General features: G+C 33.0%; 1 protein-coding gene across 1 annotated transcript; it reads right to left on the bottom strand.

The window, feature by feature from the left end:
- Nucleotides 1-1279: 1279 nt before the first annotated feature.
- LOC132704966 (gastric triacylglycerol lipase-like) lies at nucleotides 1280-8405 on the bottom strand. The gene is made up of 7 exons (XM_060675330.1): nucleotides 8226-8405; nucleotides 7876-8056; nucleotides 7558-7672; nucleotides 3684-3936; nucleotides 2212-2361; nucleotides 1923-2150; nucleotides 1280-1496 (listed from the first exon to the last, which is right to left on the bottom strand). The coding sequence occupies exons 1-7, from the start codon at nucleotides 8358-8360 to the stop codon at nucleotides 1338-1340; spliced, it is 1221 nt and encodes a 406-aa protein (XP_060531313.1). The 5' UTR covers nucleotides 8361-8405; the 3' UTR covers nucleotides 1280-1337.
- Between the last annotated feature and the right edge of the window lie 7402 nt (nucleotides 8406-15807).

The following is a 15807-nucleotide window of genomic DNA, read 5'->3' as shown; positions in this document are numbered from 1 at the left end:
TGTATGTACAGTATGGACAGGTGCATTATCGTGCAAAAGACGCACGCCTCTGGTCAGTTTTCCTCGACGTTTTACACGTATGCAGTATCGCAATTTATGTAATAATGTTGCGTAATATTTACCATTGACAGTGGTATTAGTTTCTTTAAAATCTGTCAAAAGAATTCCTTCACAATCCCAAAAGATCATGGCCATCACCTTTTTTGTTGGCTGGCAGACTCTGAATTTTCTTGGAGGTGCTTCACCCTTACGACGCCACTCCATTGATTCTTTTTTCGATAGAGGGTCATAATAGAGAACCATAGTTTCATCTCCCGTCACAATAGTTTCTATCACAGGCTTCGGTTCCGATCCACAGAATTCCAAAAAAGACCGCGCACACTCGACACGATGTTGTTTTTGAATAGCCGAAAGGTTTTTAGGAACTCATCTTGCACTAACCTTATACATACCTAAATGACCATGCAGGATTCGACGAAAACTTGTTATCAGAAAGCTTAGTAATTTCTGAGATTTCCTTGACCTTTAAACATCGATCATTCAATACCACCTCTTCCACAATCGCAACAATATCTGCCGTTATGACCTCCACTGGTCGACCAGTTCTTGAATCATCTTCAAGGGACTCCTGCCCCATTCGAAAACGTTTTGCCCATTCTTTCACTACAGAATACGAAGGAGAACTTTGGCCGTACACACCATCCAACCTTTGTGTAATAATTTTAGGTGCTAACCCTTCTTCTGTCAAAAACTTTATGACTGCTCTATACTCAATTTTCGTTATTTGCAACATTTTTTCAGACACGTCTTGTTTAAAATGCTGTCAATAAAAAACTATTTGTCGCAAGACTTCAATTTTTTTTTCCCAGCCTATTAAGATATATATTTAAAAAAAGACAAAGTTTTATCGTGATACTGGAGCTGCATCTATGTCAGGCCGGGAAATTTTGGCGCTAACCTCGTAGATGTAGAATTTAAAGCATTCAAGTATAGCGAAAAACGTTTTTAAAAGTCACGAAATACTCATAACATATAAGTTTGAAACACTTTTATATTTATATTTTTTCCATTTTTGCTCCGAATGACTTCAAAACTTGCGCGGTTCTCAAAACTAACCATTGAGTTGCGCTTTTAATACCACCCAAATATCAAAAGACACATTTTATTTTACTGATTAAGGGTTAAATCTTAATGTACAGCTCGCGGACTTACAGTTAAAATATTTCCAATTATTAATGAAATACCCTGTATAAGTAACGGTAATTCCTTTCGATATAGAATAAACAAACATATTGTGGTTTGATAGTTTTATTATAGCTTATTTTGATTTAATAGTTTTATTTAGTGCATTCATTGTCTATGGAACTAATTAGGGATGGGAAGAAATATTTTTCTACGTTCTTCGCCCGTATAAAATCGAAATGGGTATATCCCGGTACAACAGTCAAACCACATTGAACTCCCGGGTTTAATTCTCCATAGATCCGGCCAGCCGCCTGAAAGAGATAATTATTCATTTATTCATTTCATTTTTATTTTTCAGACGATAATTATTACTTACTTTACTTACTTTCTCGCCCATGCATCCAGTATTTAATTTCATTTCTAGACTTGGAATACAAAAATATTTGATCAAAGAATTTGTTGTTTGGATGTTTTTTTTTTAAACTATATTAGTTCATGGAAATTTGACAGCTGAAACCTCTTTTTTTTAAATTTAAGCGCTTCATATCATGTGGTCTTTATGGTCAACATGAATATTGCATCACGCTAATTGTTAAAGGCGGCAAATTATAACATTTTGGCAAAAAATCTTCTTTTTTGTGTCTATTGTGTGCCAAATTTTGCTATTAAGAAATATTCACACTTGATACTTTCGATCGATACAAATTGCAGGACAAATTATCCGTGACGTCACTAACCTTCTTTACTCCCAACCAGTCCTTTGCGCCAGCAAATAACGTAACTGGAACCGTAACGGATTTGAAATCATAAACAGGCGGCTTCTCCGTGCCGTAAATCCGCAAATTTTTCTTTTTTCCGTAATCGTATTCCGCAAATCTTCCGCTCTTCATCATTTGGCTAAAATGGAGCGGCACCCTTACGGACGTGCTATCAAAATTTAAGCCCGGGATCAAGGGTCCCACAGACTAACGCAAGAAAAATAATATAATAAAACACTTGCAAGTGGACAAATTTCGATTAACTTACGGGATCAATGTTTCCGAAGTTGAATCCGGATGCGAAGTCCAACGCTATTTCACAGCTCAACATTTGTAATGGCGTGTAAGAGCAAACGTAATTTTGAAAGCCTAGTTTCAGCAATGGTACGAATTCCCCGTGGTTGTTTATTAAATACGGCTGCAATTTAACAAAAAGAATTTGTTTTTTAAAATTTTCTATACTACGGGACAGATGGTTGATCTAATTGTGCCACAGTTGTTAAAATTAGAATTAGAGGCAGTTGCTGGCAAAGTTTGATCTGGAAAATGGCTAGTATTTTTGAATTTGTTGCTGAGAAACGGATTAATGAAACTGGGCCTTCTAAAAACATGTATTACTTTCAATGTTGAAATGTGAAATGTGTTTTGACTGGACTTGGACAGTCACCAATAAACGACCTGTTACTAGAGACGTGAAGGAAGAAAAGAAACTGTAATAAATTAGCTGTAATAAAATGCTCAAAACAACGGGAATGGACGACAAGAACATACAACTAATTGTAAACCTGTACTGGAACCAAAAGGCAACAGTGAAAATGGGAAACCAATTTACAGATGACATCGAGTGCGTCATTGCTGCATTTTGTCCCCTCTGCTCTTCAATCGGTATTCGGAAGTAATATTCAGTCAGGCTTTAGATAATTTTTGAGAAAGGGTACGAGATTAATAATTACGCGCATTGGTAACAAAAATAGATTTGTAAGTGGTGGCTTACTAGAGTTTCATTCATAACTACCAGCAAATGCTGCAGATTTTTGCAAATTAAAAAAAGGATGAGTTTTTCAAAAAGTTGCCACAAAAAAAACAGAAACCTCACTATTTGGATTGAGGTTTTCTAACGGGTCTATGAATTTGCTCACCCTTAACAGTATTACATTTTTTTCTTTGCGAATATTTCGAAATCTAGGGATTTTTTGAAAATAGGCAAACATTATAGAAAGTCGCCCTTTTTTAAAATGTAAGATACGATAATATTATAAATATGAGGTGTTTCCGTTTGAAAGAATATATTTTTAACGATTTTTTTCATTTACATTTTTAATGTTAGTTATTGACCACCTTGTATTTAGTTATTATAAAACCAGTAAGCCAAAATTAACAAAGCTATTCAGTCGGATAAATCGCTAAACGCAAACGTCATATTTGGCAAAAAATTCAAAATGTGTCAGAAACCATAAGACAAGGTATAGGATATTATATACGAAACATAATCCATAATTTTCAGTTCTATTTAAAATAAGGAAGTCCTTACTTTTAATTGTAAAGATTGATTTTATTTCGCCTTGTGGCTGGGGCATTATGGCAATAATAGCATAAACATATTTGGTATTTGGTAGATATAGAGCGCAGAAATAATAAATAGTTACGGGCTTCTAGCCGCATCTTCAAATAGCCAATTATCCATTGTGTTTATATTGGCAAATAATTTAGTGAAAACCATTAGAAAATAATTTCGCTTACAATTCGCTTGAGTAACCAGTCAAAAGGGGCAGCATACTTCAAGAAACTTTTGATATCTCCTAGATATGCAATCGGCGCCAAAGAAACTATCCTTGTCAACTTCTTCTCCGCAATATCCGGTTTTTTAGTAGCAAATATGTAACTTATGGTCGTACCCATCGAAATTCCGATATATATAGACTTCTCGGTTTTCGTGATTTCAGTCACTTTGTTTAAAGTCGCAGGCAGGTCGTAGATGGCCATTTCATGAAAACTATAAATAAAACAGATGACAAAACACTTAACTTATTGTTTCTACTTCCTACTCCCAAATATTAAATTGATCTGCAGCGTGCGCAAAGTGTCACTTCACAGGTTCGTTAATAACTCCACAAAACGAAAGAAAATAGACTTACAACATTCCTTAAAAAATAAATCTGGGAATGGATGGGAACATCCTAACTAAAACGAATAGATCTGGATGCAAATTCTATTAATAATTAATTTTTATTTTTAGCTGATAAGACCATTGCAAGTATAGACACCATTTTAACAAATGCGGGACTTAATCTGTAATAATAATAATCACAAACACAACACTCATGCTTCTTAACCCATGTAGTTGAGTTTGATAGTGCTATAAACAAATGAGTAGATTGAAATGTAATGTATATAATTTAAATTTAAAAAAAAACAGCGAATTTCATACTTGGCTATACTAATAAATAAATGTTTCCTGGAGGGGTTCTTCCTCGATTAACTTCATGTTAGCACGTGTATCGGATAAATTGGAATTAATTCATGAAATATTCCCATTTTCGGCAAGGTAATTGAATTCATTGTAGAAGAAAGGTTGTTAGCATATTTGGAAAAATGCAGTTTACTGAGCTACTGTCAATATGTTATGTTTAGAAATAAACTAAAACAAGCCAAAATTTGAAACATCAAATTCCCTGCTCATTCGTAGGGTGCAGTACTTGATTAGTTTACTCAATTGCATCTCGCAATTCGCAATTCACAGAATCCTTCACTTTATAACAAACCCAAGCCAGAAACAAAAAGCCTAAACTACCTCAAATTTAGAAATATTGTTAAGAATACTCTGACTTTAGAATTAATTATCATGTGTTCCATTTATAGAATTCAATTTTATGTTTATGACTTGCAACAAACTTCATTGCATTCGTTGTTAAATAAAAATTGTCGTTACTATTACTTTCGTTAGGAAAGTGTCCTTCACAAATAACAACTGCAGCAATCTGATGTTTTCGGATGATTTTAGCCACTGATGTCAATTTGTCAATTCCGATGGTACATCATACGTCACTCAGTGCAAAAATTGCAGAAAAAGGATAAAATGTAAGATAAATTTCTTTTTCTATTCCCTTCTGTAAAAGGCCTAACTACACACCGATCTAGCGTGCGGGAAACGTCACTTTACTACGCCAGTTTCGTTTCCTACGAATCCAAGCCACTTCGGACACTTTCGACGTTTGCCAATTCTGACGGTCATGTCAGTGGATGTATTCGTGTTGTTTTGTGAAAATGTACCCAAAAACTAACGGTCGTAGAAAAAGTATAATATGCAACACGTTCGGTAAACTTTTTAAAACATTCATTTATTAAACACTCGCGCTCCGCTGCGCTCCTCTCCACTTGTTGCATAATATACTATTAGTCACTCATTTATTAAACACTCGCTATGTATTGCGTATACTATGCAACAAGTTGCGAGTTTGACTTGGCACGAACGGAGCGCAGTGCAGCGAATGTTTAATAAACGAGTAACTGAAGATACTGAAGACAACCGGTTGCGGACTATACTACGACCATTAGTTTTAGGGTGGACATGTGTAAACGGGACAATTAGAAATGCCAAAACACCCTTAGAAAAAGAAGCAGATATCTTAAAGTCGCTCTGCATAGCACAGAATAAATTTCTCTGCACTGAACTAATGTACGTGGCCTTGGTAAACTACGTTCCAAATTTTAGCTTGTTATGGATTTAAACAGTAATTAACTTATAATCGGGGTTGTATAAATAAAAAATGAGGAGGTTTATTAATTTCTCATAACCAGTTATAGTATAAGAATAAAAATAATATCGAGTTGAGAATGATTTATAAAATTAAAAGATTATGATACTTTTGTGCCAACCTAGTCTGTATAAATACTTAAAACTTAAAATGTAAAAACTGCGATTATTTTAAAATCCTAATTTAAAAAACTCTTCGGATAAGAGGTAAGAGGTAACTTACTTGAAGGGTTATTGATTCATCTTTCTAACCCTCCATCAATGTTTGAGATATTTTGTGGATACTCTGCGAGGGGTTTAACTTCGGGGTTGGAAAATATTTAACGGTTTTACAATTCCCTCAAAAAATGGTTTTACACTGCTTAGTTTTTTGTTTCATCTTCGCTGGAACAAACTATGTAAAAATTACGGGACATCCTTTGTATGTCTTTCCAATAGATTTGATTTGATTTTGACCACCCCTTACAATAGACACAAAAGTTCTTTTTGCAAATATTTTTGAAATGTATAAAGAAAATGAAATAAAATTTTATATAGTTCCTAACGCTGTTGTTTAACTTCATTTTCAATTTTTGTAGTCAAAATGAGTAAAAATTAGCAATTCAAAATTTTTATCTAGATTTGAGATACAGTGTGTCGAAAAAATTAAATTGCATTAAAATGTATAGAGTGATATTACAAATGTATTTCTGAAACTTTGCAACCCGGTATCTCAACAGTAAAAACGACTGGGACAAAATATTTTAACAACGACAACATATAGGATAATAAAATATTATAGAAGTATTACTATTATGACAACAACTTTCTGCATTTTTTTTTAAACTAGTGCAATTGATGGAATTATTAGAACTAGTACTATTATTCTTTTTAACTAAATTTAAGAAAAAACGTAAATTTATGGTTTATTTTTTACCTCTTGTAATTTTTCCAACAATAGAAATAAAAAAAAAATTGAAATTAATTATTTTAGTTAGGCTTTATACAGGCGATAAATTATCTTCCAAACAATTACATTGTAAAAATAATTTATTAGTAAGCACTTCCGTGACTAATTCATTCATAAACTATATTTTATTTAAATAAATCAAGCCAAATTAAGACATATAAAATAAGGCCGCATATCCGTTATTTCTGCATTAGCACAATTCACCATTATTGAATTAAGACTCTTATTATTGAACAATTTAATGCTTTTGTATTCAAACTAACCGATCAATGTCAAATAAAGCAATAATAAGAAATCCTTAAGAAGTCACAGCAGCTCACTAAATTTTTTTATCTAATAATTTTTTTATCTCGTTATGCATTCCTTTAGATTCTCCTTTTCTATTATTTGGAAACGGTAATTACTACGGAAAAGTTTCAAATAAAACATAACATTAATATACATATTTTTTTTGTCATTGCATAATTTTTTGGTTCAATTTTGTTAAGATTTGATCCATTTATTTTAAATAAATAAAAAGATATGCAGAAAGTGTGTTTTTAAGATAATAATACTTTCGTAATATTTTATTATTCTACCTATTTCCGTTTATAGGATAAAAAATAGCAACTTTGTTTTTCCGGTATATTTGCAGTGGTTAGTGGTTATTTTGGAACAACCTGTATATTTCAAAATTTGATATTTTATAGGAATGAGAATGACATAGACACAATAATCACGAAAACTATCAATTTGACCACTCTAGGACCATTGGCGTACGACATGATATATCTAATTACAGGAAAGGTGTCCAAATGTATTACTCTTGCTTTCTTTGTGGGCTTTGTATGACAAAATACCAATATTACAGAAGGTAGTTATGCTTTTTGCAATCGCAATATCAATACAGGAAAAAAAAAACAAAAAGTTACCTAAAATCCCAATAACTTTCATTTTTGTCCGACAAGTATGTGTGCCCCCTACTGAACTTGCTGCCTCTATAATTAGGTATCCAAAATTCATAGCCACTTTTCCCCAGAACGTAAGCTGAAATAAGTAATTATGGTTTGCATTATCTTTTGGTTCTGTTGGACACAACTGTTAATAAGATTCAGTATTTTACTTTGCAATTAATGGTTGGATGGTTGTACAGGTCATGTTAGTGTGTAATAGTATGCAATTATTGATATTAATATTAGTTAGCTTGAACTATCATCAACATATGCTTTTTTGTAAAGTTTTATGCTTACCTAATGAGGTCGTCCCTTTGAAAATTATTTGGTAACCGTTTGACGCAAAGCCGTGTCCTACCACTACTGCGTGCTTTTTGGTTTTGTTAGCATATCCCCTTACAAGGTTTAGAATATATCCATCTTCCGTCACAACATCATATTCCTCCGCAGTGAAACCCCAAGAACGAATAATTTCCGCCTGGAAAAAGCGTGCCCGTTTGCCAAATTAGTGACACTTTAACATATTTTTAGTAATGAAGAATGCAGTGAAATAGAAAAGAAAAATGTTTCTAATTTCCTTAAGTAGTTATTAAATAAAATTTGTCGATTGCATTGCAAACTAAAATCCTAAAAAGATTTTTGCTTACCTCACTCATTTTTAAGTAAGGACTATCATAGCAATCTTTGCTGAAAACATTGTAATAATCTGGAAAGGTTTTGCAGACGCGTTTTGAATTGGCACACTTAATGCCTATTAGGAGGAGAACCAGTAGCTTATACATTCTGTACACTATTTCGTGTTACCCTGTTTGCTTGCGTTACCGATACTATTGAAGTTCGTAAAATTACACATAAAAATACATTCGCTATAATTAACTGTTTGGTGGGCAGCATATGCAATTATTTTTTTAAAGCGACATATTTAATCAGAAATTGATAATAAACATACATACCGAGAAAACTTTTGCGTGTATTTCCAAAAAGATGTAAGATCTTTAGGATGGTTCATCTTCAACCGTCTGTTGGTATCCTAAACATTCGTCGGAAATCCCGCATTTTAAACGCTTCTAACTGTTGGTAGTAGACATCATCTTGCATGGCTGATGTGTAGGATATGATTTTTCACGTCTTAACTAAGAACCCTAAGAATCCGGAAGTCAAGAACAGAATAAAACCGTTAGGCTCTGGCTATAAAGGCAACAGCATAGCGAGAATCCTTACAAAAGATTGACTAGATCGGTACGGGGGACATGCTCTTGAAGCTGAAGTTGGCAGACTGCGTACTGAATGTACGGTATAAGTGAAAGAGTATACTGGAATTGAGGGAGCCGTGGATCTCATTGTTAGATCCTCTACGCTGCAGGTCCACAAGTGGGCCCTCAGTCTTAGTGTCCCCCGACTACGATCGCCCATAGCAAATAGAGGCTCTGTTGAGAAGAGAAAAAGACTTGCATTCTCCATTAGAAGGAGGGATACGAGGTTAAAGATGGAATGCTTCGGCTAAGAAGGACAAGGACTAACCACAGTTGGAATAGTATAGAAGAAGGGATTTTATACTAATCATGTTATTATAATTAGATTTATTTTTTGTTGGAAGGAACATCTACAGTTAATAGTATTACATTATTGAACCTCAATAACATATAGATTATCTTCAAACAAAATAATGCCAAACCAAGGTTACCAAGGCATGCCTTATTGAATTTATAAAGATTGCTTCACGGGGGTTGCAAAAAAAATTGTTACATCGGACTATATCTCGGAGGGTGCCAATACTTTCATGGTCGATATATTATCTAAGCCATGCTGAGTGTGCGGATAAATATAATTAGAAAAAATTATCCAGTTATCCTTATCACCCCATATTTCCATTGCATATAAAATGTTGTTTTTTTGATAATGCTTATCCCCTTTCAGCCAATCAATATTCCTACTAGCATTGGTACTGTAATTAAGTTGTAAAACCTAAAACTTTTAAAACTGTTGGTTGTGCTAATTATTGCTTTAAAGAAAAAAGGCAGTTCTCTATCGCATTTGTAACGACCATAAAATCCGCAGTTGGTGTACCGGACGTCTCAAACTAGGAACTCATCATTGTTTTTCGTTTCTTGTTTGAATGAATTTAAATCTTATTATGGATATTTAATTTAGGTCGAGAAATGAATGAATTTAAGCCTTATTATGGATATTTAATTTAGGTTGAGAAATTTGGTGAAAATCGTTCCTTCTAAGAGCAAAATTTGTCTCATTCTCGATGTGACCTTATAGGGAAACTCCGTTTGTAGTGAATATACGAGGTGTTTTCCTAAAGTAAGGTGACTTTTGTGATTGGGCGGGCTACGTACATTCGATATTCTTTTTTGTTATGTTATTACACATGTCGCTAACATATGATCGCAGCCTTCACCACGTTTGCACTTTTACTTTTTTTTGTGAGACAGAAGCGTTTGACGTATTTTGTGTGCTCGGAGATTTTCCGCTGTAAAAAAAATGGAACAAAAAATTAAGATAAAATTTTGTTCAAAAAAATGGAATAAAGTGCGGTAAAACAACGTCATATGGTGAATTTACTTTGAATATAAGAATTGTTTATAAGTGGTACAAGCTGTTCCAAGATGGCCGAGAAGACGCCGGTGACGCACCTTGCTCTAAACGCCCCAGCTAATCAATAACTGATGAAAGAGTCGAAGAAGCGAAACAAATGGTATTGTCATGCAATTTTTGACTGCTTAATTTTGAACAGAAAGACCGTCGAAGGTTACATCGCTCAAGAGATGTTAAATGACGTCAATGATAATCCTGATATGATCAAAAAGAGCACAACTAGTGACGTATCATAGCTTTATGGTTATGACATCAAAACCAAAGCCCGGTCTTCCCAATGGTAGAACCCAGAATCGCCAAGACCGATCAAATTTCAAGGTTTTGCTTACTGTTTTCTCTGATTATCGTGGCGTGGCACATCAAGAATTCTTACAAGGTCATACAGTCAATGAAGAGTTGATGTCATGAAATGTCATGTCATGTCAATGAAGTTATGCTCCGTTTGCTAGAAGCAGTACGAAGAAAACGTCCGGAATTTCAGAAAAACAATTCATAGATTTTGCATCACGATAATGCACCTGGTCACTCGTCGTTGCTTGTGTCTAACTTTTTGGCCAAAAATCAAACCACAAGCACGCTTCAGGCACCATATTCACCTTATATGGCCCCCTACGACTTTGTCCTGTTCCCAAAACTCAAGAAACCTATGAAAGGATGGAGGAATGTGCTTACCAGAAGTGCTTCGAAAATTGGAAAAAACGGTGGCACAAGTGTTATCTGGGGGATTAGTTTGAAGGGGACAACATTAATTTTGATAAATAGATGAATACTTTTTGATAAAACCTTAAAGCCACCTTACTTTTTGAACGGACCTCGTACAAATATGCCGTTTGCACTTAACTGCAATAGTTTTTCAAATGTTGTAGTCAGATTTTGAATGGCACCTGTAATTTCTGAGCTACGAAAAATTTGGCGACTTTAAAAATTGGTAATATCTTCCTTAATATGAAAGATTAAATATATTTAGATGTAAATAGTTTGTCATTGCACCAAGATTAAGAGAGGAAGTGGTAAGATATGGTCAAGAGTAAGTTTAAAGTTGAATTCTAAAAATTTAGTATAAAATAGGTATTAAATTACCCAATTATATTAATGAATTATATATTATTATATATTAATTATATATTAACATAAAGTTTATTATAAGGATATCATAAAACATAAAATAATAATAAAAGTTATATAGAAATCAGCTAAAATGAATATGAATTATGCGAATAAATATTGGGTGCATATCTAAGATTCTGACCTTAATCATGGTCCTGAAGACTTTAAATTTAATATGGTCCATTTTATTTCCGTTAAAACAAAAATATTTTTTGATTGATTGAAAATTAAACTTTAAACTATAACGCTGTAATCTGTATACATTTCAAACAACTTGCTAAGATGTAATAAAAAATGAAAAAAAGCAGAAAAAAGACCAAAGGTTGGATAACAAATCAGATGCCACCTTCTGGAACTTTATTCTTGAACGTAATAGAATAAAATCACTCCTTCATATTCCGTGGTTTGTCCAGTCGAACATCGTATTCTTGAAAAAACACAAAACAGCGTTGTCAATTACATCTGGTCAATTAATGAGCTTGAAATAAAAGACGTTTGTGTCTCGACGTTGTCGTGATTATGTTTGTAAAAGGATTTTTTTCTTTGGAAGTTCAGTTTTAATAAATACTTAGTTAGTGAGTGGGTTGTTTGCTGAAAGTTGTGGGTATTGTGTGCTTATCATAAAATAGAGTCAAGGACTTAAGTAACTGTTATGAAAATGGAAACACGAGAAAGAAGTATTTCCATTATGATCGGACAAAAAGGAGTTATAATTGATTTCATATATGCGTGCCCTTGAGAAAATTTTCGCCAACTAATACCAAGGCGACAATGATGCCCAATAGGGTTACCTAATTGGGTTGACTAATATTTTGAATAGTATTTTAGAATGTCAAACTAGAGAATCGGATTTTTTTTCAGAAATTTTATACCCATTAAATTAAGATCTTCAGAGCATTTTTTTTTGTAGAATTGGGTGAATTTGAAAAAAAAAAAAGAAATTTAAGCTAGTAGAAAACAAGAAGGTAGTGTGCTTATTGTTTCTACATTCTTATCCTCCAACAAAAACAAAAATGTAATCAAATTTCACCATTCTTATGGAAAAAAAAACACTTTTTCAAAAGCCTACACGTCGAAGAATACTTTTATGAGGCTAACCAATAATTAATAATCTCTCGAGGTAAGTGAAAGATTTTGGAGAATAAGCGATTCTAATTTGGAAATCGAACATGAATTTACATAGATCATGGCAACTGATTCATCAAACCAAATTAATTTTTCTAATAAAAATATCGAGACTTTACAAATAATGTCAAAGGCTATTGGTATTGGGACAGAGAAGGTCATGCAGTAGTTTTATTTCGTTTGTTCCAATATCGGGCAACTGTTATTGTAAAATAAAATTAATGTTCCTTTTTATTGAAATTCGTTTTAATTTTATACAACTAGAAGTTAAATTTTATCATGAGGAATATTACATAATTTTACTTTTATTGTCTTCCAAATGCTTTTACGCATCTTTTGGTAAAACATATTTAATTTCAGAATTTCAGAATACTTTGACAAAACCCAAAGTGCAAAATGCAGTACATGTTTTTTCAACCATACTTTTGCCTTACAAAATGGCAAATTCTGAAAGATGGTCGCAGTAAATGAGTGGTTAGTGGAAATACTTGTCCCAGCTTTGCACGACGCTTTGGAAATTTTTAAGGCATTAAGGCAAACAAGTTCGTAATTACCGTCTACTATTTCCAGAAGAACAACTGAAAAATAGCCTTTATAGTTGAATCCACTGTTTTTGTGTGGTTTGATCCCACGGATATGTTTCTCATCCACTGCTCCAATTTAATTGGGAAAATTCGCTTTTTATTCAAATTTTTCTGCAATAGAATTCCATTGATCTTCATTAGATACCGCCATATATTCTTCTTTCGGTAGAAGTAATGGAGATCAGCCAATGAACATCAGCTAGCCACGTACCTAAAAGATAACTTTGCAATAAATCATCAGATGTAATCACGACAATTATGCATTACTGAAATAACTGTCGTATTCGAGACAATTTTTGAGAAGTTTTAAGAAAATTAAGCAGCAGAACACATCTCTCGCTGCAGCAAAAACTTCGTTATATTTACATCCTACACTAACGCCAGAAGCACCAGTCAACAATCAGATAATGGTGAACAGCCTTCCTTAAATTCTCAATCATCATACGCGGTTGCGCAAAATAATCCGAAAACGCAAACCTAATGAATTTAAGATAAAAATTATAGAATAACTGGAAAACCCATCAGGAATAGGCGACATAATAGACAGAAATCCTCATATGAATTTGTTTGTTAGTCTCTTGCCCTCGTTGGAAACTTTTAATAATGATAAAACATTTGAATCTAAAATGGATGCTTTGAATTCAATTAAAAAAAAAAACAAACGTAGAAGAATCATGTTCACTACTCAGCTTTTCACCGAGCCATATTGCCCTTACCGAACAGCTTCCTACTTATATGCCCAACCGAATGTGTCACAGAATTTTTCATTTGAAACAGTCATCAACTTTACAACAAAAATCATCTACTTTCTCTACACCGGACATACGAGTGCAGTACACAACCAACGCAAATTCTCCTTTTTCCGACAACAGTTAAGATGGGGTTAATGCTTGTGTATTTTTTGTGTAAACCCAAACTAAACAACAAAATAAATAAGAACTAAAAGTTCAGATTTTCACGAAATTATATTGTGGCTGTATGTAAAATATCAAAATTGTCGTCAAAAATGTGTTTTTCTGTTTTTAAGTGTGTAGCATAATTAGAATCTGGACTATCGTCTTAAACGCTCTTTTATGTTCGTTAATGCGTTTCTTGAAGGATCTACCTGTTTGTCCAATATAAATTTTAGGACAAGATCCGCATTTCAACGTGTAAACATCTGATTTTTGAGATTTTGGACATTTCGTTTTATTGTTTTTTAAAAATTTTCATATTGTGTTGTTAGTTCTGAAAGGTATTTTTAAACCACATTTTGACAAATATTTAAAATAAACTTTAAAGTTCCACACAGTTGTTAACCAAAAAAAAATTCTTTTGAATTAATCAAAAAAATTAAAGATATCAAAATCCCTTCTAACGCAACACTATTGCCTTTTGATGTACAAAACTTATTTCCCAGTATTCCACCTATGGATGTGATGGATTTAGTAACTAACTAACTCGGAAACAAGTTAACCCATTGGTGGGAAACCCTCTTAGGCCTTTGTTAGGCGAGATTTTTATGGATATTTGGAACTTCCTTTAAGTAAAAGTTTTCTGTGGTGGTATAGATACGTGGATGATGTCTTTGTTGGAACGGACAGACAATTTAATTTTTTTTTTAAATTACATTAACTCATTACATAATCGTATAAAATTCACTGTCGAGATTGGGGATCACTATTAATTTTTTAGATTTAACTATTACGAAAACGCAAAACAAATTAAATTTTTCAATTTATCATAAACCTTCACACACGGACACAGTCATACATAACAGCTCAAATCACCCTTATACACACAAAATTGCTGCATTTCACTCTTTTGTACACAGACTTCTTAATACGCCACTCTTAACAGAAAATTGCCACAAAGAACTTGATATCATTAAACAAATTGCATTGAACAAGGGCTACAATCCGTCCATTATAGATAAAATTATAAATAAAAAACAAATCCAGACAACAATAAACTATATTTATCCGAAACCTAATACAGAATATGAACAATTTAAAACAATTACATAAATAGGAGAACCCAGTGAAAAAGTTTCAAAACATTTGTCAAAATGTGGTTTAAAAATAGCTTTCAAAACTAACAACAAAATAGGAAAATTTTTAAAAACAGTAGTCTAGATTCTAATTATGCTACACACTTAAACACAGAAAAACACATTTTTGACGATAATTTTGATGTTTTATATACAGCCACAAAAAGTAAAAAATAAAATTTATTGGAAGCCATGGAGATTAAATGTATTGCTTAACCTCTCCTTTATTGAGCTTAAATTCTCACAACATTAAGGTTTTGTTGTAATTTTTCGATATATATAGTAGCAGATAGTTTGTAAATATTACATTTGATAAAGACACGGTGTTGTCGAAACAATTGTCATGTAAAAATATATAATTTCGTGAAAATCTGAACTTTTAGTTCTTATTTATTTTGATAAATGGATTTTCATCAAGTAAAAGCCACCTCAGTTCAATTTCTAAACAACAAAGATTTTTCCACTTCATATTTCACCTTAATGTGACCGCTAACATTTCGGTAGGTGTTTTATTTTGTGGAGCTATGTAAGTAATTCAAAAATTGTTGTTCGTCCTACATTAACCAGAGATATAAGGCATTTAAACCGCTAACGTCCTTCTTTTGTAAATTTATTGGATGCACCCAAAATACTCTGCTGTGACATTCTTGTGCTTATGTCGACGGTAAATCAAATAGAAAATTATTAATGTAATGCGTTCGTCTTCCATGGTGTGTATTCGATGACTGCTTACTACTTTTGCTCTTCAACTATTTTAACAAATCCACCGGAAACGTGTAA

The sequence above is a fragment of the Cylas formicarius genome, unplaced genomic scaffold (assembly GCF_029955315.1).
Source record: "Cylas formicarius isolate icCylForm1 unplaced genomic scaffold, icCylForm1.1 PGA_scaffold_7__23_contigs__length_41026272, whole genome shotgun sequence".
NCBI classification, from domain to species: domain Eukaryota; kingdom Metazoa; phylum Arthropoda; class Insecta; order Coleoptera; family Brentidae; genus Cylas; species Cylas formicarius.
Note: the sequence above shows the minus strand (reverse complement) of the source record. Positions and strands in the feature narration are given on the sequence as shown.